The 25487-nt window shown below is 39.0% G+C and overlaps 1 protein-coding gene across 1 annotated transcript; it reads right to left on the bottom strand.

Annotated features, from left to right (window-relative positions):
• Positions 1 to 4148: 4148 nt before the first annotated feature.
• LOC129134685 (arylsulfatase D-like) lies at positions 4149 to 21246 on the bottom strand. Its single transcript, XM_077173491.1, has 11 exons — positions 21116 to 21246; positions 18325 to 18394; positions 17240 to 17380; positions 16361 to 16482; positions 15323 to 15445; positions 14066 to 14489; positions 13067 to 13203; positions 11106 to 11240; positions 9533 to 9695; positions 8613 to 8734; positions 4149 to 4783 (listed from the first exon to the last, which is right to left on the bottom strand). Exons 2-11 carry the CDS (start codon positions 18375 to 18377, stop codon positions 4428 to 4430), a joined length of 1776 nt encoding a protein of 591 aa, XP_077029606.1. The 5' UTR covers positions 18378 to 18394; positions 21116 to 21246; the 3' UTR covers positions 4149 to 4427.
• Positions 21247 to 25487: the final 4241 nt, after the last annotated feature.

Genomic DNA, 25487 nt, shown 5'->3' on the forward strand with positions numbered 1-25487 from the left:
AATAAATCTGAGTCTTTTTAATGGAGTTGATTAGATGTAACATTACAATCAAAACATCCTACAAAAATCTTCCAGTGTTGTATTGAGTTCAACACTATATATATGCCTGTATATGTGTATATTAACCTAAAATCTGTCATGAGCAAAAGGTTTTTTGTTACTCCTTGGTCATTTATGTAAATGCCTCTCAAATATACTCAGAGAGAATTTCAAGCTGGATAAATTTTGAGCTCAAATTGCTTTTCTTAGTTTATTTGTTACACAACTATTTTTCATCCTTAGAGGATGGGCTCGTGTGATCTGTCTGCTGGCACTCCCTTGAGTCCCAGCAGGGAGCAGAGCAATGTGTCTAATATTTAAACACGGTGAAGTGAGGCTTCTTAGAAGCTTATTGTCTCACTCTTGTGAGACTTGACAATTACTCTGTTGAGTCAGTCTAATGCAACAATTCCAAATGTCATTTAATAATGATCAAAGGAGTAAAGTGGAAGTCAGCTTCATACAACATGAATGTCAAATATTTACACAGTACAGCCACAGCTCTTTCAGTAAAACAAACTTCATTTGCTACAAAGTAATACTTCCCTCTCTATGGTGTCTGTATTAAACCACGTGTAGGCACATTCTTGTATGGCTTGGATATTGGCCAGTTGTCTCAGATTTTCCTAGCAGGCCATTTTATGTAGTCCTTGTGCCTTGCTACAAAGGGAGAAACCATGAGAAAAGAAGGGAGAAAACATACAATTTAGGTTTTATTCTTATATTAATATATTTTGAAAAATATCATTATAGATGATTTTTCAAGAAAACCCACGGAACTGAATTAAGAATTTCTTCCTTCCAGTGTTATTCAAGAAGGTTTTGTGACAGAGTTTGTACGTGTAAGTGCATTTTACATGAAAGGGCTCATGAGGACAGCTTGAGTGTGATATTAGGTTCATCTGCTTTATGGGGAATATACATTTGCCAGAAGATCAGACAAACAGCTTCTGCAGAGCTTACATGTCCTTGTTAAAGTGTATACAGACAGAAAGATTTGCAACTAATCCATAGCTAGGATCTGCATGAAACACATAAAATAATTAACTTCCTTTTCCTGCTTACCACTGTCTCCTCAAAATTTGTACATTTTAAGATACATTTAGCTTTAGACAGTGAAAGGAACTTAGGGGGGAAAATAGTTTTCGCTCCTGTCCTCTCTGTTTTTTGAAGTGACATGCTTCCAATTCAGCAATTTCCTGTTGCTTTGCTCTCCTTCTTGCCTGCAGATCCTCTGTGTGCATTGTCTGCCCTCTCCCTCTCTGTGTGGGAAAAGCACTTTTCCTTGTGCCTGGCTGAGGTCTCCTAACTGTTGACAAAAGCAGGTTCTCTATGCTGCCAGCCCTAATTTCTCCTCCTCCTGCTTGAAAGCGCCTCTGGTTTTCCACAGATGCCAGCCGAGATAAAATCATCTGTTTGGATGTCAGAAAGGCAACATGGGTATCTATGTGACTCCTTAGCATCTGACTCTATACAGCAGTTCAGCAAATTTAATTTTCAGGGGAATGAGAAGTTAGACCGATGTTTAATGTTTACATTTATACAGGGTGATTTTTTTCGCACTGTGTTTAGAGGTTGAGTTCTGGGTCTTGCTGATGTACTGGCCTTCCTAGTCTGGCTTCCTGAAGTTTGGGTCTATGCTTGCATGCTGAGTGGGTGCTTGAACACCATCCCACCCCCTGGTAAGTGCTCTCATCATGGCCTCGTGTGGGACTGGGCATGTTCTTGTGTGTAAATCATAAAACATGCTGAGTTGGAAAGGACCCAGCATGATCACTGGGTCTACCTCCTGGCCCTGTGCAGGACATCCCAAGAGTCACACCATGGGCCCAAGAGCATTGCTCCAATGCTCTTTGAATTCAGACAGGCTTTGTGCTGTGACCACTTGCATGGGGAACCTGTTCCAGTGCTCAACCAACTTCTGTGTGAAAAACTTTTTCCTGATATTTAACCTAAGGATTGGAGTGGGTTTGTGGGGAAGCCAGTGAAGTGAACTGAGAAAAAACTTATCCTTGTACTTAACTGATAATGTAGCTGCCACTGAGCTGGCTGTCTTGAGAGCTTTTGGCTTTGTTCCCCACTGAGTAGTAGGATTTGTCCTCCATCTCTGAATCAGCCAAACTGGCTTTAAAATGTGTGGTCTTTTTATGATCTTTTCTCCCTGCGTGAAATGCAGCTGCTCTGGTTTCAGTCCCTGTCAGCCACAGAGAAGTGTCAAATCTGACAAGTGTGTAGCAATGCTGGTGCAAATTTAAACACTATCAGGAAGTGAGAACAAACATATTTTTGAATGCTTCTGTTAAGTGTGACATTGAACATCCAATCAGTTAATTTTCATGCATGCTCCATGATTTATGTGAAATGTTCTCCACTTTCTTGTTGACCTTTTAGAGAAAAGGTGAAATGGAAAATAACCTGGAGAACTGCCTGGTCAGCTATTTAGAGACTTGCATTTGGTGCTGCATCATGGTTACAACCTATGCTGTTTAAACAGCAGTGACTCACTACACCCCAAACTAGCACACCAGGTGTAAGTCAGGAGGTTCCCTGAAACACTGCACAGGGTGCATAGCCAGACATGCATACTCTTTTGTCCCAAAGCTGGTGAAAGGGATCTGCTGGGGCAGCTCAGGAGCTGAGAGAGAGACTTGCTATGGGCCTTCTTGTCTCTTCTGTTTCTAAAAGACAGAAAATTACACACAGGCAACCTTGGTCCGTAACAGAGTTGCACAGGTGTGGCTCCTTGAGACAGCAGGCTTTAAGGAAACATGTCACCTGAAGTACCTGCTCTGCAGCACTTACCATCCCTTGATACTATTTAAAGCCTGGGTTACCATTACCTGTATAGCAGGAACTGAATATAGAGTGTTCAGGAAGACTTTGAAGTTTGAATCTGAGTCTCTTGCCCACAATCTACTTTTTTTGGGGAGGAAAAAATAGAGAAACCTCCATTTGAAAATCTGATTTGACACAAAATCCCTGCAAGAGCATGGTTAGGATTATGTCTTGAGAGATGAATTTATTTAACCTAAGGGCAGCAAGAGAGGATTAGGTATTTTAATACCCTCCTTTCCCCTAATGACTGTACAGACTGCTGACACTTCTTTGGCTTGGGGAAGATGACCTGTATAGAGAAGTGATGAGACTGTGAGGTGAATTTTTTTTCAACACCTCCTACTGAAAACATAGTGTTTTTTCACTAAAAAAAGAATATTTTTCAGAGGTATAATGGCATTCCTATGAAATCAGGAATGAAATTCCTACTCAAGTAGGACAATGCAGGCTTATGAAGTGGTCTCACAAATAGGTCCCAGATTTTGCAATCTTCTCAAGGCAGCGGGGTGATGATTTTTAATGCTCTCACAAGTGAGACAACCTAACTACATGGAAAACACATATCAGTAAGAATTGCTGTGGTTTAACATTTCAGAGTAGCTAGGTACTGTGAGGGGATAATATGTAAGAAAATAAAAATGCTACAGAAGGTAATCTCACCCCTGAGGAGTTGCAGCTGTACTAATTACAAAGATTAGAAACAGGCCACAGCTGTGTCAAATAAAAAGATGAGTGCTACAAAAGAGTGGGTTAGCTGGTTGAGAGGAGAGTTGGAGTTTGTTGGTTGTGCTGTGAAGAAGAAGGAGGAGTCAGTGCTGTGAGGAGCTGCACATGAGAAATCACTGAGAAAGTATAGGAGCTTTGCAATAAGATGACAACAACATACTTTGCTATTGCTCTTGAGATGCTAACTTTAGCTATCTAATTTTTAAAACACCCTTGTCAGTTCACTTTTCCCTGGGAAATCTTACATGACAGACAAATCAATGTACAGGTGATGAGGCAAAAAATTGCTATAATTAATAGGTGCTTATTTCTCAGAGGCTAATGCATTTTGGCATATTTCCAAATTTAGTGTGCAATTTTATCTTTCATTATTTTTTTCATTGTCGTAATCCTTTCATTTTTGTGCAAAAATTTAATTTTCATTAAAAATGTAAGGCCTGAACAGGGATACCCTCTTGGGCTCAGTCCTGTTCTCTCAACAAGCATATTTCCTATATAGACAATTACTATTGAAAATTTGCTTTTTTATCTGTCATCATTTGCTTGAATTGTAAGTCAGTAAGAAAATAAATTTTTATTCATTTAGTTGGCATTTCATCCTGAATTATTCACTTGAGAGATTATACAGATGACCCCTATTTTTCTTAAACCACAGCCTTGCTTAATTTCCGTGGATAAAAGATTGAAAAAAACCGAAGTGATTACTAGTGTCCCTTTTAGTTATCCCAGTATAATTTAATCTTTAATCTCTTTATGTCTGTAGTCATGTGAATGTGAAAAACTATCAATTTCTTTTAAGCTAGATGTACTTTGACTTTAGTATTAGACTATGTTTTGTTATTTTCATTACACCAACAGAATGGGAATGTCCCACAGCATGGCTGCAGCCATGGCTTCCATATATTATTGTAAGGAGAGAGCTGTTGTGGGACTGGAGTCAGAGTCTCGTGATGCTCTTCCACAGCTCTTCTCATTCTCCTCACCACAGTGTCAAACAAGGGCTCAGTGTCGGCTGAAAGAGGATTTGCCTCAGACGGATCTTGTGAGAGGTTGAACAGCAGTGGAGGGTCATGATGGGTTACACCATCCCCGAAACACTGACAAATTCCTCTTCTGAAACAGGCCCCAGAGGCTTCTGGCTCAAATACTGGAGTAGCATAATGAGCTTTCCATATGGTGCCACCTGTCACAGGAGAAGCACATTTGAAGAGTTTAATGTCATTAGGAGCTGGGGGGTGGTCCCTGAAAGGCTGGTTCATGTTTAAGTGATCTGATTTGTTGTTCCAAGGGGAAGCTTTGCCATGGTTGTTGCATACAGGGGAAAGGTGTTGTGGAAGCTGGGAGGGATTCAAGTGCTTTTTGTGGTTCATGGGTACACCTTGGCTCTGGGTACCGTGTGCAGTATATGGATTTTCAATCCCAATATTTTCAGTATTTCAGATGGAGTCTGCCACTTTCTGGTTCCCCTTTAAAACTTTTCATGCCTCTTGGAGGTGGGAAAATGGAGAATGTAGTCCCCAGTTTCTGGGTGTATATATTGATAGGTGCTTCTTCTGGCTCTGTACATCTCAGTGAAGAAGTACATTTAGGCAGAAACTGACCACAATTTATTTCTCTCCTCATGATCCAACACACTTCCAAAAAGGGTGGTAAGTCTGAGCCTTTAAAAGAGTAACAACTGGAGTTTTGTAGTTAATATGAAGAAGTTTGTAGTTTTTAACTTAATATGAAGAAGGCGAATAGCTCACAGCTTTAGAACTTGTACTTCATCAAGCTCTTCTACTGACCATAGGATAAGCACTGGTTTGTAACTTGTGGTGAAAGTGGTAAATTACTAGGACTACAGCTGAATGTAGTCCTAGTACATTACTAGGACTTACATTACATTGCATCAGGATATTTTACTTCTCCCTCCCTTCTCCTTTTTCTCCTATTCCTTACCTCACATTTAGAAAACACTACACTGAACTCAGAGGCAAGGATGTGCCCAGCAAGAAGATAGCAATTAGACGCTATGAAAAAGGAGACAAGAAGAAAGGGGACATTCACCACTTGGAGTCACTTCTGTGCTCAAAGCATTAAAGAGCTGACAACTGCATTGTCCCTACATGGAATTTTCTTTTTGGTTCAACAGAGTCAACTGAACTTTTCTTCCTTTCTTCTCTTGTGTCCAGAGCTGTTCTTTATATCTGGAGCCTGCAGCTTTATTCTTCAGTGTCTCTCCTGTAACTACCCTAGAACAATATCTTGTGAATAAATAGAATTTTAAAACTTCTTAAAAAGTGAAGGGGAACAAATAAGATATATTAAGGTTTAGGTAATATTTTAGATTAAAATATCCAGTTGCTGTCTAGCTGGCTGGCACTGTATATTTCTTTATTTTCACCACAGAGTTTCCACATCCTGCTTCTGCACTTTTATGGAGGGATGCTGCCTCAATGGTTCTGAAATGTTTATGTGTAAGAAAATGAAGATAAACTTTAGATATCTCCATTTCTGAAATTGTGAAAGGATTAAAAATGTTTTCTGAAAGAAAAAGGGTTAGAATGTGGTGATGATATTGCTAAAGTTGTGGGTTCAGTCCCCAGATGGGTAATTTCTTTAAGACTTGGAGTTGATGATCCTTATGGGCCCTTTCCAGCTCAGACTATCATGGATCTGGAAATAAGGATGAAATCTTTCAACTTTCTGACAGCTTATGAGGGCAGACAGATTCTCCTTAGGTCTGTCTGAGTATTTGCTTTGCTGCTGGCTGGATGTCCACTGCATCCTCAAGCTTATTATCCCTGTCTTGTTACCAAAATAATGTTTGTTTTGTGACAGAAGTGCAAGCATCCCCTGTGATATCAAGGTGCCCAGAACATGGGATTTGCTTCTTATGTCTGTTGGTCAGGCAGCATAGATATTTCTAACAAGGAGTTAAACAAGCACTCCCTGGGACATGCATTTTTTCTGAGTATCTAGCTCTAGTTGGAATGCTTTTATGATATTACTAAAATAACCATTTTTTATGTGAGATGGACACATGGACTTACCTAGATGTACATAGAAATTAGTGATCAGTGTTCAGAAAAACTGAACTAAGTAGTCCTTCTTTTCCATAAATTATTGAGCTGAATTCTTTATAATCTATACACTGTATGGCAATTTGGAGTAGTGAGTGTAGAGTGTCTGGAGAGAACTGATCTGATTCTGCTAAATTTTAACATTCAATTTTCACAGCTGCAAATAATTACTGGAGTTGCAGAGTGGGAGACAGACAAGTCCTTGTTAGTTCACTTAGAAGGATAGAGAGAGGCTGATTCTAATTAACCTGCATTGGTGAGCTGAGTAGACAGCTGGGTTACAGAAGGATAAAAGAAAAGAAAAAAGATAGTAGAAATCAGTGCTGATAAAAACAGTAGGGGTTGCACTCATCTCCAAGAGGCAAAGAGGGATATACAATTTGCTACTGAAGTAGCTCTGACAGAATCTGAAGGGTGCATGTGCATGTTAGGGCAGTGTGTTAATTTAATATATCCAAGGGAAAGGAAACCTGCTGCTTCAATCCAAACATGTCTCAAACCCATCTTGTAACAATCAATCAGTTTAATGAGCAGAAAGAAATGGACTGTCACTAATAAGACTTGTGGTGCAGAAATAAAAGAAAGGACTCTTTAACATAGAAACAAAGGATTCTTCTGGCTTCAGGGAAGGCCTTAAAGGATAGGTCCTGCCTGGATGACATCAAGACACAATGGCTTGATATCTAGGTATCTAAGCTGCTCAAGAGACAGATGTTAATAAATAAGTAATGATAATAAATGATGATAATAAATAAGTAATGTGAGTGTGACATACTTGTAAATGAACTAAAACAGTCTGGTCTCTCAGCCCAATCAGAAGAAACTGCAGTTGCAGCAAAAACCCAAAATTTTTGCCCTGGCTGAAAGCTGAGCTGCATATTTGATTAGCTGGTGTTTTATATGCAGAACACAGTATTGTTTTTAGGCCCCTTGCCATAAACAGTTCAATGGGAGAAATTGTGGAAAGGCATGCATAAGAAATCTAAATGTGCACATGGCTTCATAGGAACATGAAATGCCACAAAATCCACCTTGCATCTGCATATTGTATGCATAGCTACTTAAGTAGAACTTATATCATTTAGAAGAACAGGCAATGTAATTTAGGCAAGGAAAGCATCAGGATAACCTGAAAAGCAATTCTTCAAACGCCCCATTTGACTGGAGTATGAATTTAGCCTCTCCCTAAGGAAGTGTGGCATGACTCTTCTGGCAGGAATATTATCCAGGAATTGGGGCAGTCTGACAGATTTCTCTACCCAGAAAAATTCTGTGCTCACAAAAAATGGTGTGCATTACAGAGAAACAAAGAGCGATCTCTAAGAATAATAAGAGATTTGTGAAGCTCTACTTCTTAGGAAGCAAACCCTTTCATCTCAGGCAGGATAAGGAACAATGAGGCCTTGCAGAAGGACTGAGAGGTGGAGACAATGAACAAAGTCCATACATATATATGTGTATATACATGTATATGTACATTTTTACATTATATTCTATTGGAAGCTAGAGGCTGTTACATCACTTTTGGCCTGCAGGAGGGGGATATTGTCACAGACATATTTCATGAAAAGTCCTTTTAACAGGATTTTTCTCCTGAGAAGCTGAGAGGCCTCAGAAACAAAATGTAAACAATGGTTATCTGCTGCTGTGGAATGCAACAGGTGGATCTGTGATTGGTCTCATGTGGTTGTTTTTTAATTAATGGCCAATCACAGTCCAGCTGTCTCAGACTCTCGGTCAGTCTCAAGATTTTATTATCATTCCATTCCTTGCTAGGCTTCTGAAATCTTTTCTATTCTTTAGTGTAGTTTTAGTATATAATTTTCTTTTAATATAATATATATCATAAAATAATAAATCAGCCTTCTAAAACATGGAGTCAAGATCCTCATCTCTTCCCTCATCCTGGGACCCCTGGGAGCACCACCACAGGAAGTTTATACTCACTGTCCTTCTGGTGCCAGCGCACTGCATGCAGGAACACCCCGCAGTAGTGGAACAGGAACTCGTGCCTGGAGTGCTGCTCTGTCCCCTGCAGCAGGGGCAGCAAGGTGTGCCCATCCATGACCCTGATGGAGAGCACCAGACAGCTTCAAAATTTTAAGTCTGCAGCTGAAGTATGAACAGTATTCCCTCTCTGTGTGCAGCATTAAGATTTCAAGTGTCATCACTAAACCAAGGTACTGTTCAGCTAATGAGCCCTGAGATTTTTAATTGGATGAATGTGTGGAGACCAGTAATTAGCAGTTACTAGAAGTTTTTGCATTTACAGTTGGTTCACACATCCTGCCTAGGGAGATCAGACACCATTATTGTAATTTTCCTGGAAGTGATAACAATAGTGAAGGCATGGTTCACAGGTTTTAATTTTGCCACCTGAAATAGAAAGTGCTGACAGCTCTGTGAGCTCCAGGCTTTGTAAAAATAATTTTAAAAAAAGAAGCCACTTACTGAACTGCTAGCAATTCAGTTACAATCTGGGTTGTAACTGGGTTTAGTTACTATCTACCAGTACTTCTGTGCTTTTTGCTGAAATGGCTTAGCCACCCACACTTTCACATGCCCTTTAGAGAAGTCTGTTTTTTTTCAGTCACCCTTGTGTCCCAAATCAACCAAGTTGCTTTTCAGTGATAGGAGAACTGAGTTATCTAAATGACCCTTAATAAAGCATATGGGTTTTTTTCTTTGCCTTTTTCACATAAGCAGACCAGATGGGGAAAGCTGTGCAGAAAAGAAACAAAACTAGAGAATTGCCTGGTTCAGCAACAAAGAGAATTTAACGTGTGGCTGTTAGGATGCATGACACAGTCAGCTTCAGTCTGAATAAAGAAAGAGAAGCAATATGATTTATGAAGCCACCTCTGTACCTGTCCTGAGGCACTGTCCCTCCAGCCAGTTGAACTACTGTAGGATAAATGTCCATAAGGCTCGTGGGTTCATCAATAACTGTCCCTGCAGGCAACACTCCTGGCCATCTAACTATACCTGGAACACGGATTCCTCCTTCCCAGCCTCCCATTCCTTTTCCACCTGTTATAGAAGGGGAAGAAGTATCAAAAAGATAAAAGAATAGAAGATAACAGATGTTTATTGTGCATGTATAGGAAAATGTTTTAAAACTTTTAGGGTATTTCATGCACCTTTAATGAAAACACACTAAATCCTGGAAGAGAGTAGACTGTCATTCAGCAGTGGCTCTTCTCAGTATTTGTATGTGTGTCTTATTTATCTGCTTGTTTTTAATATGCAGTTCCCAATAGCAAGAGTGAGTTTTACAGATATTTATTAACTAAACTGTATTTTTAAATTTTGCCAGTTTGTCTCACTGGAATATCCCCTGTTTTGCTGTATGTGGACATAAATAGTAATGTCTTTCTATTATTGATATCTAAATTGATATTGTATCCCCTCTTGCCTTCTCTCTAAGCAGGTATGATTTCATCATTGTCCTCTCATCCTGAACTCCCCAGTCACATTTCCCCTCTGGACTCTCTTGTTACTAATATATTTATGTTCAGCTAGTGGAATTGAATTCCTTAGATTAGTTTGTAAGCTATTTGAGTTAGCCTCTTTTGCATCTGTTACTGGCATGGAATCATCATATCAAGAACTAAAGGCTAATTTTATATTTAGGACTGTGCGTGGGTGGATCCCAGCTGTATCAAATATTGCTTGTATGGCTCATTAAGTAACTCAGTACTAGACAATGTGCATTGTGATGCTGAGCAAGGTCAACATGCATATGACTCTTCTTCTGTAGGGAAACTTGTGATGGATGAAGCTTTCAGTCTTCATTATACAGTAAGTGCCAAGCTGCCCAAGATGTCACGGTGGCTTTTCAAGGCTTAGTAATCTGGAGGAAGCACATACAAGAGATACCATAGGGCTTTTGTCACTGTGTTGCAAGACAGTCATAGAGAGTCTAGAAGAAACTTATATAGGATGGGTGAGAAACTGGAGAGCAATAGTAAGAAAATAGGCATCATGATATCTGCTAGTGTTGACATTGATAATCAGTCAAGAGGAACCTTTTGAAATTCAACACAGGTAAATGCAAGGTCCTGTGTCTTGGGAAAACTAACCCCATGCCCCATTACAGGGCTGACCTACTGGAAAGCAGCTCTGCAGAGAAGGATCTGGGTGTCCTGGTGAAGAGCAAGTGCTCCCTGAGCCAGCAGTGTGCCCCTGGGGCCAAGAAGAGCAAGGGTGTCCTGGTGTGCACTAGGAAGAGCATTGCCAGCAGATTGAGGGAAGTGGTCCTGCCCCTCTACTCAGCCCCAGCCCTATTAATAGCAGATGTTATTCTTTTTTCCAGCCCTACAATCCTAGATTATAATCACATCATATAGTTTATTAAATGTAGTCTGTTTGGGTATATTTTTTCTATCACTCTTTTTTTAAGAGGAAGTCTTATGCATGTACAAACTATTACAATTTTACCTTTATATATCCCATTCCATCCACCCAACTGAGAATTTCCTTTATGAGCCTCTATGAATCCTCCATGATCAGATGCAAAATAAATGAATGTGGTATTCTTCAAGTCCTCTTTGTCAATAACAGCCAGAAGCCTGCCTATAAACAAAGCAAAACATCAGCGGATGCAGTCAGAATTTTTAGGTCTTGACTCCACATTCAGTGAAGACTGAGTCCTTCCATTTGCCAATAAGAGCCCAAGAGAAAGCTGATGAATGTTTATAACATTTGTGTCTGGTGTCTATAAAAACAGAAAAATAAAAAAAATCAAAGGAAAATAAATTAGTGATACTTTTATTCAAACTACTCAAAATACTCTGTCAGCTTTGTTCTGTAGATTCTGCATCAAGAATTTTCTTCACTATGTAGCCTCAAACATCTTGAAAAGCTTAAATAATAGTGCTGCTCTGATTACTAACCATAGAAAACTGCTGTGTCTCACCAGGAACTTAACAAGGACTCTGAGACCAGGCTTGCATACTATCAACCAAAATAATTTCCTGATGTCCACAGTAAAAACTTCATAGACTGTAATTCAAACCTAACTTCATAGGGAATGTTTTCTGTTCTGATCCCATCAAATGTTTATATAGAATGTGATTTATCATCAATTAATTGTCTTCATCATGTTCTGCATCAAATATATTTGCCAAGGACAGCTTCCATACCTACAGAAGCAGCAGCAAAAGCTGAGCTGCACAAGAAAAAAAAGCAAGTGATCACCACTTTTTCTCCCTTTCCTTTCCTTTCCTTTCCTTTCCTTTCCTTTCCTTTCCTTTCCTTTCCTTTCCTTTCCTTTCCTTTCCTTTCCTTTCCTTTCCTTTCCTTTCCTTTCCTTTCCTTTCCTTTCCTTTCCTTTCCTTTCCTTTCCTTTCCTTTCCTTTCCATCCTTGGTGAAACCAGTTATTGACCTCACCAAACACAGAAAAATCTTTAGATTGAATCCAGGCATACTGGTTCTGAATTAGACCCCAAATCAAGAGCTATCCAACTCTTTGTCTTCATTAGTTGCTAGCCTGTTTCAACTACATGTTCTTTATATCATGACTTCTGCTATACATCTCTGCTTACAGAGCCTATGTTTGGAGGTGGCTGGTGCTAAAAGAAGAAAGAGGAGCATGGCTGAGTCTTCTGGTTCAGCTGGGTCTTGCAGGAGTTTTCAACCTGTCCATTGAAAGCAATCAGGTTCCTCTCAAATTACGAATTTGCAGACATGGTTATTGGGGGAAAAAAGGTTCAGGGATTGAATTGTGGCCTTGGCAGTAGGCAATTACTTTGTTAATAGAGCCTTCATTTTTGACAAAATAGAAACAGTAGCTATCTCTCTCTCATTGAAAAGAAAAACTAAGTAAATGTTAGATTTTTAAACCAAATTAACCAATCAGAAATTTAACCTGATTGGTACACAAGAGCCTAGACTACGAGCAAAGTGAGTCATCACTGACTTCATACAATTTATTAAGTGAAACTCCATATCTTTCTAACTTTTGGCTAGGAGAGAGTTCTGATTTTTTTTTTTTAATAAAAACGCATTAGCACACAAAACAACCATCATATAATGTAATATTCAGCAGCAACTCTTTACATCTTCTAAGACCAGAGCTGGAGAATTATACTGCATTTTGATTAACAACATGATCAGGAACACATTTGGTTATTTGACTGCATTTAACACTTCAGAGTAGAAACATGTAATTTTAAAAAAGATAATGAACAAATCCTTACAAGGAAAGTTTAAGCTTTCATTTTAAGAAAATAAGAAAGATGTATTGTATGGTTGTGGTATGGCAATCTCTGAAATCAACAGGTAACCAAAGTGAGTTCACTGATTTTTATATATGCCAAAAGGGAGTTTGGTGATCACCCCCTTAGTGCCTTTTCCACATCCAAGTGAATGAAGAATTTTCTTCAAGGCCAGTACTTACCCACCATCCAGTCCATCTCCTCTACATTATCTCCGTACAGGCCATGCCTGCTTCGTCCCTGAAACTTCTCTGTGGTAACGAGAGGGGTGTGAACATGTAAAAGGGAAACAAAGAGAAGAAATGGTCTATGCTTGTTTCTGAAATAAAAGAAAACAACAGTCATTTCTCTTCAAACTGTCACTCAACCCAAAATATAACAGTGGTATTGCAGTTACTCCCTCAATTTATATTACATTGTTGAGATCTAAACAATTTTTACTTTGACATCTTTTTGGCTTTGACGTTTTGGGAAGCAGAGGGGATTAAAACATACCCCTCAAAAATGTTTTTTCTATGTTAAGATCAAAACAGTAATGGGTCATTTTTTTTTCCAGTTCCAAGTTAGACATGCAAAATATTAAATAATCAACTAGAAGAAGGCATAGCCAAATGACTAACACATTCTTAGAAGCAATGAGACCAGGACTCACTTGCCTAAACTTAAGCAAGGATGTGCATCATGAGCACCTGAGGTGTCCTCATGGAAGAGGCAGATATCACCCACAGTGAAACTGTATTGATTGAACATCAAGCCAGGTGGGGTATCCTAGAAACCTGAGATTACCTATGCTCAAAGTTTTAGAGGAAAAATTTATATTTCCTCACATTTACATTAAAAACCAAACACACTGCCCCTAAATCCTGGCAGAAACATGGATGTGCCCAGATTTAGGACACAAATACTTTTAAAGACTTAGCAGTTTTTTCAATTCCAATTGAGGTTACTGATAATAAATGAAGGACACCTTTGGGAAAAAAAAAATAAACAAAAACCACAAGACTAAGCAAACTCACTATCACTCTCCTGTTTGTAAAACATTAACTTCATATGACACTTTGTATGACATTTATCACTCTAAGATAATTTTTCTGTTCCACCTGGCAGAAGGCACAGTATTTGGCCAGGACCCTTTGTATTGTTTGTTCCCCCCCAGTCTGCTCCTCACCTCTGCTGATTACCTTTCAATGAATGTAATTGCCTCCTTCAGCATATTAGAAGCAGTTTTTTGCAGGTTCATTGGTTGTTCAGTGATATCATGGTTTCTCATCAGGATGCAGTTCCAGTACTTGGTGAAACCATAGCTGGAGAACCAGGAGATGAAATAAAGGAGACCACAGATGGCCAGGCACATGATTATTTTCCATTTTACTGGGAATAAATTGGCAAGTTTTCCAATCACAAGAGTAAATACTGCAAGGATGATCATTTCAGTGTAAAACCAATATGTATCTTGCAAAGACTTGGCCAGTTCAGGGTGATCTGTGCCTTGACACTCATTGAGAAGGGTAAAAGGCATGCCATAAAAATAGTCAAAACCATGATTTAAAGGATGGTGGCAGTGATCATGGCGGGTTTTGCAGTTCACTCCCATATGCCACTTCCCTAGAAATAAAAAGCAAAGATATTAAATCCTGTTATTCTCTGTAAAGGTGAAGCCAAGGGAGGAGCTGGTGTGGGATGGGGACAGACTCAGGGAGCAGTAGTGCAGCAGTAGTGCAGTGACAGACATTGATGAGGTCCCCTCTCAGCCATCTCTTCTCAAATCTGAACAGCCCATCTCCCTCAGCCTTTCCTCATAAGAGAGATACTTCAGTCCTCTAATTATCTTCATTACTGATGAATAAGTTAAACAATACTGGGCTCAGTGCTCAGGGACACCACTGGTGACAACTTTTCCCTGTGTCACTGATTACAACACTCAGATCAGCTGTTCAGCCAGCTCTCAACCCATTTCCCTGTCCACTCATCCAGTCCACACTTTCAGAGTTTGCCTATGTTGTGAGAGACAATTTTAAAAATCTTGCTGAAGTCAGTGTCATTAAGACCACTGTGCTGAAATTGATAAAATTAAGACCACTGTGGTGTCTCGGTGCCAACTGGCAGATGACATTTTTCTGCTCTAATACATCAGTAAATATCCCTGCTGGTTCATCCTAAAGCAATCTGTACTGGGCAAACAAGATTCTTTCCTTTGAATTTACTTCCCTTTGCAGTGTGTATTTATGTGTTACATACACCTCATTTTGGATTTACCAGATATGCTGTACTCACATTGGACTTGTGGACAGTGTTTTAAAATCCCTGCTGATTTTGAAAGTTATGCATACAAGAAAATCTAGTTTAACTGATCCTTGAAATTTTGACCAAAAATGTATTTACAGAAATAACCTAATTAGAATAACGAAAAATGAAAAGGCAACAACTTTGTTTCATACCTACAAGTGCTGTAGAATAACCTTGCTGGTAGAGTATTCTGGCAAAAGTAGTTTCATTTGGTGGGAGCCCCCCTGAACCACCGTTCCAGAAGAGAACCTGCCTCTGAGTGCTGGATGCCATGCCTGGAGAGGAATAACAGTCTATAGAATGAAACAAGCCAGACTTCAGATTTCCAGTTATCTCAGATTGTGCTTTCTAATGAATGGGACTCAGTTGCCTAAGCCTAGTGCCTTTTAATAAGCTATTTCCTATGCCCTAGGATTTTCTGCCTGACCTCCAAAATTATCTCTTTTCCAAGTTCCATGTCATCACATGCTAGTCCAATGCAGATGCCTCAGCTATGCTGGAGTGTCTACAAATGACAGGAAGACACCTACATTTGGATATTAAGCACCTTCTTATAATCAAAGTTCTATCAAAATATGATGTTAACAACAACAACAACAACAAAAAAAAAGCAAATAAGTTTTATCCAGAACAAAAGGCTTACAGGGCTAGGGGAACACACTCCTGAAATGTACAGTTCATGATTACATTTCTCTTTCAGCAAGTCAGACTCACATCAGAAGCTACACTGATTATTACTGCCATACGCAGTGCCTGAAGTCTTCTGTCATAAATTAACGTGGCTGAAGTAAATCTGTTTTAAGACATTATTGCTGAGAACTGTTCTACAGCCTGACACATTTCACTGGGAAAATGTTTGCCAGGATATTAAAAATATTACATTTAATATAATCCTAGTGCCACTGAACATATAACATCACACAATTTTCTTCTTTCTTTTTCTGTCCCTGGGTGCTATACAGTGTTTGGATTTTTGCCCATTTCTATGTTGCCATTTAGCCACACATAATGTGTTTTCTATGGGGATTTTCCCATAAAAATCAATCATTAGTCATCTCTAACTTTTACCCATTTTACTGAGACTCCAAATCCCAAGATTAATGGTTCTTTAACATGGTTTGTTTAAGGGGGATTTTTAATATCAACACTGACTAGACTAACTGCAGCAAACCATTGGAGAGAGGCCCAACCTGATCTGATGGGGTATCTGCCAGTCAGGAAAGCAGCTCTGCTTGGAGTACAGACAGCTGCTGCAGCAATGTGCTGAGTGAGTCTCACTCCATCCTTTGCCAGGCCATCAATGTTAGGGGTCCTAAAGAGAAAGGTCCCATATTTTTATTACACAGAAATTCATGGCATACCACTCGTCCTGATTTTGTTGAGCATATTACCATCAAATTTACAAAAATCTCAGCTAGAAACGTTCTGTGTTTTATATATATTTTTGAGATACCTTGACTCCTTAGAAATGAGGTTTCCATGGATATATGTGCTTTTATTAATAACTAAAAAAAAAAAAAAAAAAGTTGTGGGGGGAGAAACAAAGTATCTCAGGTATGTCCCACACCAAAATCCCATGCAGCAGAGGGAACAAGAGTCTGTTCACAACACAACATCCAAGAAAATAATAGGCTAGAGCAAGGACACATCATTCTCTCAATAAATCTATATACAGATTGATAACTGCACTAGGGTTAAATATATTGCATAGATTGACCTGTCATTTCATAATAAGTCTACTAGAGTTGTTAACTGATAATAAATTCTAATCTCATGCCTTCATATTTCAACTCTGGAATTATGGGAATTTATGTATTATACTCATGCCTGACAAGTACAGTGCACAGATACATTTGCAAAGTTCTAAGCCTCAGAAAGTTTCTCACGCATCCCTGTAATAATTATGACTCCATAATTATGACTAGGAATTACTGTAGAACATGCATTTTGAACATAGTTTGAAAATAAGTGTATCTAGATAAATAAATTAATTATGAATTTTAATGCTAAGTATCATCAGTAGGTTTTTTCCAATGAAGTTCACCAGGAAGGGAGAATTTATTTCATACCTTATTGTATCATTGCCATAGCAACCCACATCTCCAATACCAAGGTCATCAGCCAGTATCAGTAAAAAGTTAGGTTTTGAAGGATTTGATACACAGGTTCTTGGAAACAGGCATAAAATTAGCCAAATGTTTAAGTATCTCCTAAAAGCAAAAGTAAAGAGGTAACATAACAAAAAAGCAGTTGTAAGGTTTACAACAGACTTTAAACTACTGTTCTTAAAGTTTTATGGGGACTCAGTATAGGTGCAAACAGCAATCAAAGAGTGCCAGCAGATGGAGCTACTGAATATGCACAGAGTCCTTGAGTTTTATAATATTAGTATAATTTTCTGGGGTTATTGTTCTTATTACTATTATTATTTCACACAGGAATTTTGTGTCTGAATTTCTTTATTGACATTTGCACTGATCTCTGCTGATGTTCCCAGCAGAATGAGTGGTTGGATAATTACAAGAGTCCTGAGGCACCCCTGTATGGAGCTGTAGGATGCTCCTGTTAAGACTCCTGGAAGGAGTGGGACAGGAGCACAAAGGTGATTGGACTGGTCATTATGGCAATGCCTTGATTGTGGCATTTACTGCATCCCCTGCTACCACACAGTGTCTGGAGAGTGCTCCTTAAGCCTCGGGACCACCTGCAAAATCAAGGTGCAGCAACAGGCTTTAACTTGATTCTCTTCCTGGGAGACCCTAAGAATATCTCTGCACATTTTAGTTGCTCAAAGTGTTTGCCATTGGAAGCTTACAGATGCTCACCTGAAGTAAAATACATGTGCTAGAACACATCTTCTGACTGCTAGTTCATCAGCAGATACCACATTAGTTCTTTGGCAGACACTACATTAGTTCATTAATAGATACTGCAATATGATCAATTATAGTGAGTGTACTATACTATACACTATATACTCCTAAACCTCCTCATAAAAAGTAGGCTAATAGGTTTTGGAATACCAATAGAGCCAAACCTGTATTAGCTGCTATTGGGGTGGTGGTAGCAGGGAAAATGTAAGATTATCTGCTTATATTTTCTTGAGCATAACACCTAAAATCCAGAGAAGGACCTCAGTGAATGTCTTTCTTACCGTTGTTTTTCCCAGTAAACTTCATGGTTTTCCATTTTGTGAAACAAGTACATCGTCAGTCATACAAATTCTGATGGAAAAGGAAAAGAAAGAAATCCAAACTCAGAAGTTCTTTTGATTTTGCATGCAAAGTCTGGTCTGTTTACAGCTGCTGCTAACTCCAGGGGAACTTGTGAGAATTTGGAAAGAAGGTAAAATGTTAATGGCTTTTAAAAAGTGCTAGAGGTGCCTATTACTCAGTACATGCACAGAACTGTTGGTGTTCACTGAAAGGAATGTTTTCACCATTTTATAAATGAGGTAAAATTATTATCTTACTTTTTACTTAACCTCAGATGAACATTAGGAAAAGAATCTAACCTTTACTGTGAGCTTATAGACTAAAAAAATATATCAAATAAAAGCCATCCTGGAAACTAATGTTGTCACTGTCATTCCTAGGAAAGGGGCTGTATTGTTCTTTGGTTTAGATGCCATCTAGTACATTCAAGACAGGGTTTCTATCTGAATTGGTACTAAAAACTTCTAGAAACTAGAAGTTATTCGAAACATACATACCTTTATGATTATTTCCTTAAAGGACTCCAAGCCTTAATGCCATTTGTAAATTTAACTGGCCAGTTTTTCTACCTGCCAACTCTATGAAGTCAACCTGGACTTTAAAAATCTAGAAATAATCTTTTTGTTTGTTAAATATTTATTTTTGTCTGGCAAAGCAAATTTTATGAGTGGAAGTGATTTTCTCTGCTTGCTGAAATAGAGTCACTTTGGAAAAAAGAATGGCTTGGGAAAGTACTTCTTTTCCTTGTGAATGACCTAAGTGATCTACAGATAATGTTGCACTGGAATTGTGCAAACAGTCCTGCAGAAGTACAAGGTAAACTGGCTCCTGTGGGGACTGGCACATGCTCAGCTTTGGGGAATACACTGAGGTAAATTAGAGATGCCATTCATTCCATCACTGAGAAGAGAGAAAAAAATTGGAGCTATCCCACCCATGCAATATCCCTACTTTTCCACACCTCCTGCTATTTCAAAACAGCACAAGAACAAAGATGTTGTTGGTTGTACCAAGGAACAGTTGAAAGTAATAAGAACATTTACTTTCTATAACAACTCAAGACATATGTGTAGACACAGAGTCACTTCTTAACACAGAGAACTGAAAAGTTCTATCTTGACTAATGAAAGACTTGTTTTTTTCCTCCAAAAATAAAAATACAGCATTTTCTGAGAGCTTTTTTTCTGCTTTTTGGTACACAAGAGTTCACCTGGAATGTCTGAGGAATACTAAACTGCCCAGAGCAGAATAAATCCTGCCTTATGCATTTCAGAGGATGAGCCATGTGACAAAAAAAAAAAGCAGATATTGTTATTCTGATCAGGAAAACAGTATTTAAAGAGTCAGAACTTGAGGTCCCTTGATGATTTTTCCAAGCAATATCTAGATTCTTGTTTGGCTGTGGCTGAGACAATAAGGGAAATAAAAAAACCTGAAAAAACCCCAAAACCCACCACCACAAAACCAAATAAACAAATGCCCCAGCAAAACATAAATAAGCCCCTCAATCAAACAACAAAACCCCCAAGAACAACCACAAAGCAACAAAAAACCCAACAAACTTGATCACTGTTAGTTATGGCATTTTCTACAGTGTTGATTTTTCCCTTTGCTCTTGGCAGGATCTCAGAAGGCAGAACTGAAAGTTCATCCTCCCTGCCCAGTGCATGGGTCAGAGATTAATGGGAAGGCAGCAAAGCCTCTCTGACCCAGTGCAGGGCTGTTTGAAGCAAGACCTTGCTGTGAATGCAGATGCCAGGACCCCACTATCCAAAAAGCAGGCTGTGTTGATATGAAGCAAAGGACTTGCTACTGGGATCTCAAATGTTTTTGAGATGGCTCCCCCGAGGCCCCTGTGAGCTGGGGCAATGATGAGGCAAGTGCTGAAGCCATTAATCTGTGACAACTAAGGATGACTGATGGCTCTGGTCATCCCCTATAATGGCAATATCTTCATGGTGCATTAACAACAGGCAGAGCTCTGCCTTCCCAGCCACTGTTAGGCTTTAAATTTAAGGAGCTTGTGGTACAGGATTAAGCCAAAACTATTACAATGAAAATCTTCAGTCTACAGCAAGTAGCTGAGGATAAGCCCCTGTGAGCTGTCGTGGAGCAAAAGAACCAGACACATCTGAACATCTAAGAAACCCCTTGACTTCACTAAGGGTGGTGTTCAGCTTTCCAAGCTCTTACAACAGCTCTGCTGTCTTCTACTTTCTCCCCACAGGTCCTTGCATCACACACTCTTATGAAGAGTCCCTCAGAAAAACCATAAACTTGAACTGAGTACTGGAGGTATTAAAAAGATCTAAGTACCATTGGATGTGGCACCATCTGATTTACTGCAAGCCATTTTAGGAGCACTTCTCTTACTGAGGACTACAAGAATGACCACACTTACTAAAAAAAACCACCAGTATTTAAATATGCATATTCACATTTCTCTGTTAGGGTTTGATTCCCTCTGAAAGCAGAGCTCTCACTGACAGCACTAGGGTGTGAGGAACTCACTACAGGACCCTAGGGTTTGTCCAGTTTCATTAGCTATTAAATGAGAAAACCCAACATAATTTATAAATCTAACAGTAGCCTCTAAAAATCAGCAATCTCTTACAGAAATCCAATAATACATCAGACAGCAATTCCCTCTGTAAGCCAGTAAGCCAAAATAAAATAATCATCAGGACTAATAAAAAAGGCCAGCCTCTTTTAACAGTGTGGAAAACGAACCCTCTTGTCAGTTATTCTTGTTCCGAAATCCCTCTTGCTCCTGGATGTGCTGAGCAGTCCAGATTCTCTAAAAGGGGTGGGGGTGAAAGTGGGCAGGAACTGGCTCCTGATCTTCTGGCTCTACCTTCCCCTCTCTCCAGCATGGACATACTGGGATCCCTGCCAGCAACAGCCAGTAAACTGGAACAGCCATCAGATGGGAGCAGCTATGCAGGTTTTCATGAATTCCAGGCAAAGTACAAAGTCCTTATTGTTCAAATACTAGCACAACATGGCTACTGCCTCTTCTCCATTTCCTATCTGGTTAATTCTGAGAACATCTGCATAAAGTCTGTCACCGCTCTATTTCAGCACTTCAGAAGATATGATATAATAACAAAATATGCTACAAATGGTTTTGTTTCTCCCACACAGCTTTTCCAGCCTTCCAGATGAAATAAAAGGACTAGCTTGTCCTCCTTCTGTCACATTGTTTTTCTGATTTCGTTGCATTTTCTAGAAAGGTAGGCATACCTGTGCTGAAGATGTGTTTATTTCTAATAATAACTATCCATCCCCTTCTTTCAGATCATCTTAGCTCTCCTGTAACACATTTTACAATTCAGAAGGTCTTGAGCAATTACTTGGAGCAGCTTTATTTATTTGCTGACATTTTGGTTCTCTGCTACTTGAATACAGCAATTGCTGAATTTAAGACTGTGCTCTAGAGAAATCAGTAGGAATTGGTGAAATGGAAAGATGAAGAAGCTAAAACTATCAGATTCATATAATCTACTGGCAGGGATAACCAGGGTTGGAGACTGTTTTTATTTTTTTACCTCCTTGCACTTATGACTATGCACAGTTATTTTTATGTTGTGACATTGGGCTACTGTTATTCACATCTATTTGACTGTAATACTTATTTTGTATAACTGCTTAACAGTTTGTGATGCTTGTAGTGCAGACTTAAAAGAGTAGTATTTCTCAAAAATTACATCATGCTTTGGGAATGGCAGACCTTTGAAAACTGCCAATAATACAAGTATTACCTTTCACTGGCTTTCATCCAAATCATGACTAAACTTTTCTTTGACTATTTACATCTTTCACACCATGTGTTCATTACTGAAGATGGGCCCATACTGCTGCTGGCATGACTTAAAAATGCAAACTGAAACAAACTGCGCTGCCCCTGCCACCCCCACCCACCCAAAAAAAAAGTAAAAAAAAATCCCACACCTTCACATTTTTCCCTGCTAGCAAAACTATCTGGAAGCAAAGACCTCATATTCTGTTTCTCACCACTAGGTTACTAACCTAACACAGAGTTAACAGCCATGATTAAAATTTAATTCTGTGGAATACAAGTAAAAAACACTTTTTCTAACAAAAAAAGTAAAGTAAATAAGTAACACCAAAGGAGAAGGGAGATGATTTTTATCTCTGCAGTATTTCCTCCTCTCCAGCTAACCAATTTTCACTGCATCTGAGCACAGAACGCTGCTGTTTACTCCCTGCTGTAAACAGGCAACAAATTCTCTGCCAGGAAAAACTTTTTTTTTTTGAGTCACTGTGTGTTTTACACTGCTGTTTCTTTTCTGGCTTTTTACACATGTCTGAGTACTAAAATCAAACACTAGCATTCATTCAGCTCCTTCTCCCTTTGACAAGCCGAGTGAACGTAGAGTAGTGAATGTAAATACTGATAGGACACACATAAAATTTCATAAGATCACTTCTGTCTCAGACATTGAGGAAAAAAAAAATCTGTTTGCCAGTCTTGTATCTCTTAAGAGTAGCAGGGAATTACAGTGGCACAATGAATCCTTTCAGAGCACTCATACATTTAGGTGGAGTTGCAGGGGGAAGGTCTCTAAAAGGAGCTTGGAAATAAGCAGTCCCTGAAAGCCCCTTTGAGTCACTCAGGCATTCTTCTTTCCAAGATGAGGACAAGAGGAATGCTCTCCACCCCTGCCTGTCTCATATTGAAAAGAAAAAAGGTGCAAATTATGAAATCTGCTTGCACCTATGTCTTCAGCCCCATCCCAGCACTTTATTTTCTCATGGTATTAAATGCTGTGTGTTCACTGATCCCTGGGGTGATCCTGCTTGTGGATTAAGATAGGGTCAAGGACAAATTCCATCTGAGGTGACATACTGCTTACTGTTCCAAGTCCATATTCTGAGTTGTTATGTAGCAGTATTGTGCACCATAAAATAACCATACTTAGAGCTCCAACTCATTATTTTTCAGCAACCGATGGAGAAAAACTGTGAGTATGTTCAGTTACTAAACACCAGTAAACTTTGAAAGCAACAGGGAAAGAAAGAGTTTAAAACATAGAAATGATAGATACACGTGTAAACCTTTTCAAAATTCCCTAGAATTTCCATATTTCTGGAAATTATGATAGAGGCATAGCCAAAGACTTCTGCTCAAGAAACAGATCTCATTGCTTAAAAACATGAAAACATTCAAAGAAAAAGAAAATTGGCAGCTAGTATTACTGAGGGATTGTACAACATCTGCTTAATGAAGCAGATAAGTGCAAAACATCAGAAAAATACAGGCAACTATTATGTAATTTCTGTTTACAAGACTCAATATGGACTTACACAATAACTGAGCTCACAGGGCCTTATTAACAATGATCTGGAGCACAGATCAGAAGCCATTGGCACAGGCAATCAGACATTGAAGAAACCCTACTAAACTATAAAAATTGGTGCTTATGCTTTCCTTATAATTATGTTCTAAGTTGACACTGCTGTGTTCAATGTGCATCTAGAGAATTGACAGCATTATAAATTATAGCATCTTTCTGGTCAAGAAATCTGCTCCTTCAAGATTTCACAGGGAAGCTGTACCTGTGCAAGAGCCTTACACCTCAGACTACCTCTGTGAGGGCTTGTACAAAGGAAAAGACAATTTTAGTTCTGTGGTGCTCACAGTCAGGGTATGATCAAAAAAAAGGGTGGGGGAAATAATGAGACAATTTTTAATACAGTTTAATTTCATAAATGATGGTAAAGAAAGGAACAACAAAAACTTAAAGCAAATGAAGCATCAGGAATACTGATTCATTTGAGTCCAGGGTTCTTGGGGAAAAAAAAACCCAGGTGGGCCTATTCAAACAACACAATTTTAACTTGTCCAAGTACAAACAAATTCATTCAGGAAGGAGCCAGAAACTTGCCAACGTGAAGAGAATGGCAGCAATGGCTTTGCAATGTAGCAATGCAATCCTGAAAATAATTAAACTTTTGAAAGAAACAGATTGGAAAGAGTCACCAGCATGATGTCAGAGGTAAAAAAGAAATTCAATCAATCCTTCTAACTTTTTACAAGGGAGACCTTATTGCTTTCTACAGCTACCTGAAAGGAGGTTGAAGTGAAGGAGTAGTCAGTCTCTTTTCCCAAATAACAAGTGACAGAACAAGGGGAAATGACTTCAAGTTGTGCCAGTAGAGGTTTAGACAGGATATTAGGAAAAATTTCTTCAGAGAAATGGTTCTAAAGCATTGAAACAGGCTGTCCAGGAAAGTATTTTAAAGGTACAGCCAGAAGTGCAGAGCATCAGTTATTAAATCTGACACCTCCACATAAGAGATCAGAGGACTCTAACAATCCAGTCTAAACATTTCTGTGAAATGAGACCAAATACCACAGAGGCCCAAACAGCAGAAACTGGCCAGCAAATTTTGTGTGGACACACTGGCTTTAAATAATTTTATCTGCAAGCCTTATCCAAAACTTATTCTTTTCAGCAGCTGTTACTACTTATGACTGCTCTACCATTTCTTTCTCCAAACTTGTAAACCATAAATGAATCAACTTCCAACAGAATCCATTCCAGTTGCCAGTAATGCCACAAAGTCTGCAGCTGCCTCAACAGTCACTTGAAGAGATTTAGCCAAAAAACTTTTGCTTATTTTCTTACGGGGCTTGAGCAGGTGGACCTAACTCAACATGGATTGGTGACAACTTTCTCTTGCCAGCAGCCTTGTCTAGGCTCTGGTTTGGGCTTCTTTTTTCAGCTTTTATTTACAGAAAGCAAGCTTCAAGCCTGAAACTACTAAAACAAATACTCATTTCTTCCCCAATAGTAGCTTAGCATTGGGTAGTTCCCCCATCCTCTATTGCACTTGTTGAATGTATTCCTTGATTAGAATTAATCATTCTTGATGTGTTGAAGAAAAAAAATAGAAATAAACTTACAGAGAATAAAAAACCCAAACCTCTACTTTAAAAACATCTCCTCATTAGCAAAATATTTATTGAAGCCAGGCATATCCCCTGTTTCACCATCATCCCCAAAAGCCTAGCACTGCCACCGCTCACTGAGAATCCACCAGAGTGAAAGGAACTTCTCATTCTTAAAAATGCTAA

Source organism: Agelaius phoeniceus, chromosome 2, assembly GCF_051311805.1.
Source record: "Agelaius phoeniceus isolate bAgePho1 chromosome 2, bAgePho1.hap1, whole genome shotgun sequence".
In the NCBI taxonomy this organism is placed as follows: Eukaryota; Metazoa; Chordata; class Aves; order Passeriformes; family Icteridae; genus Agelaius; species Agelaius phoeniceus.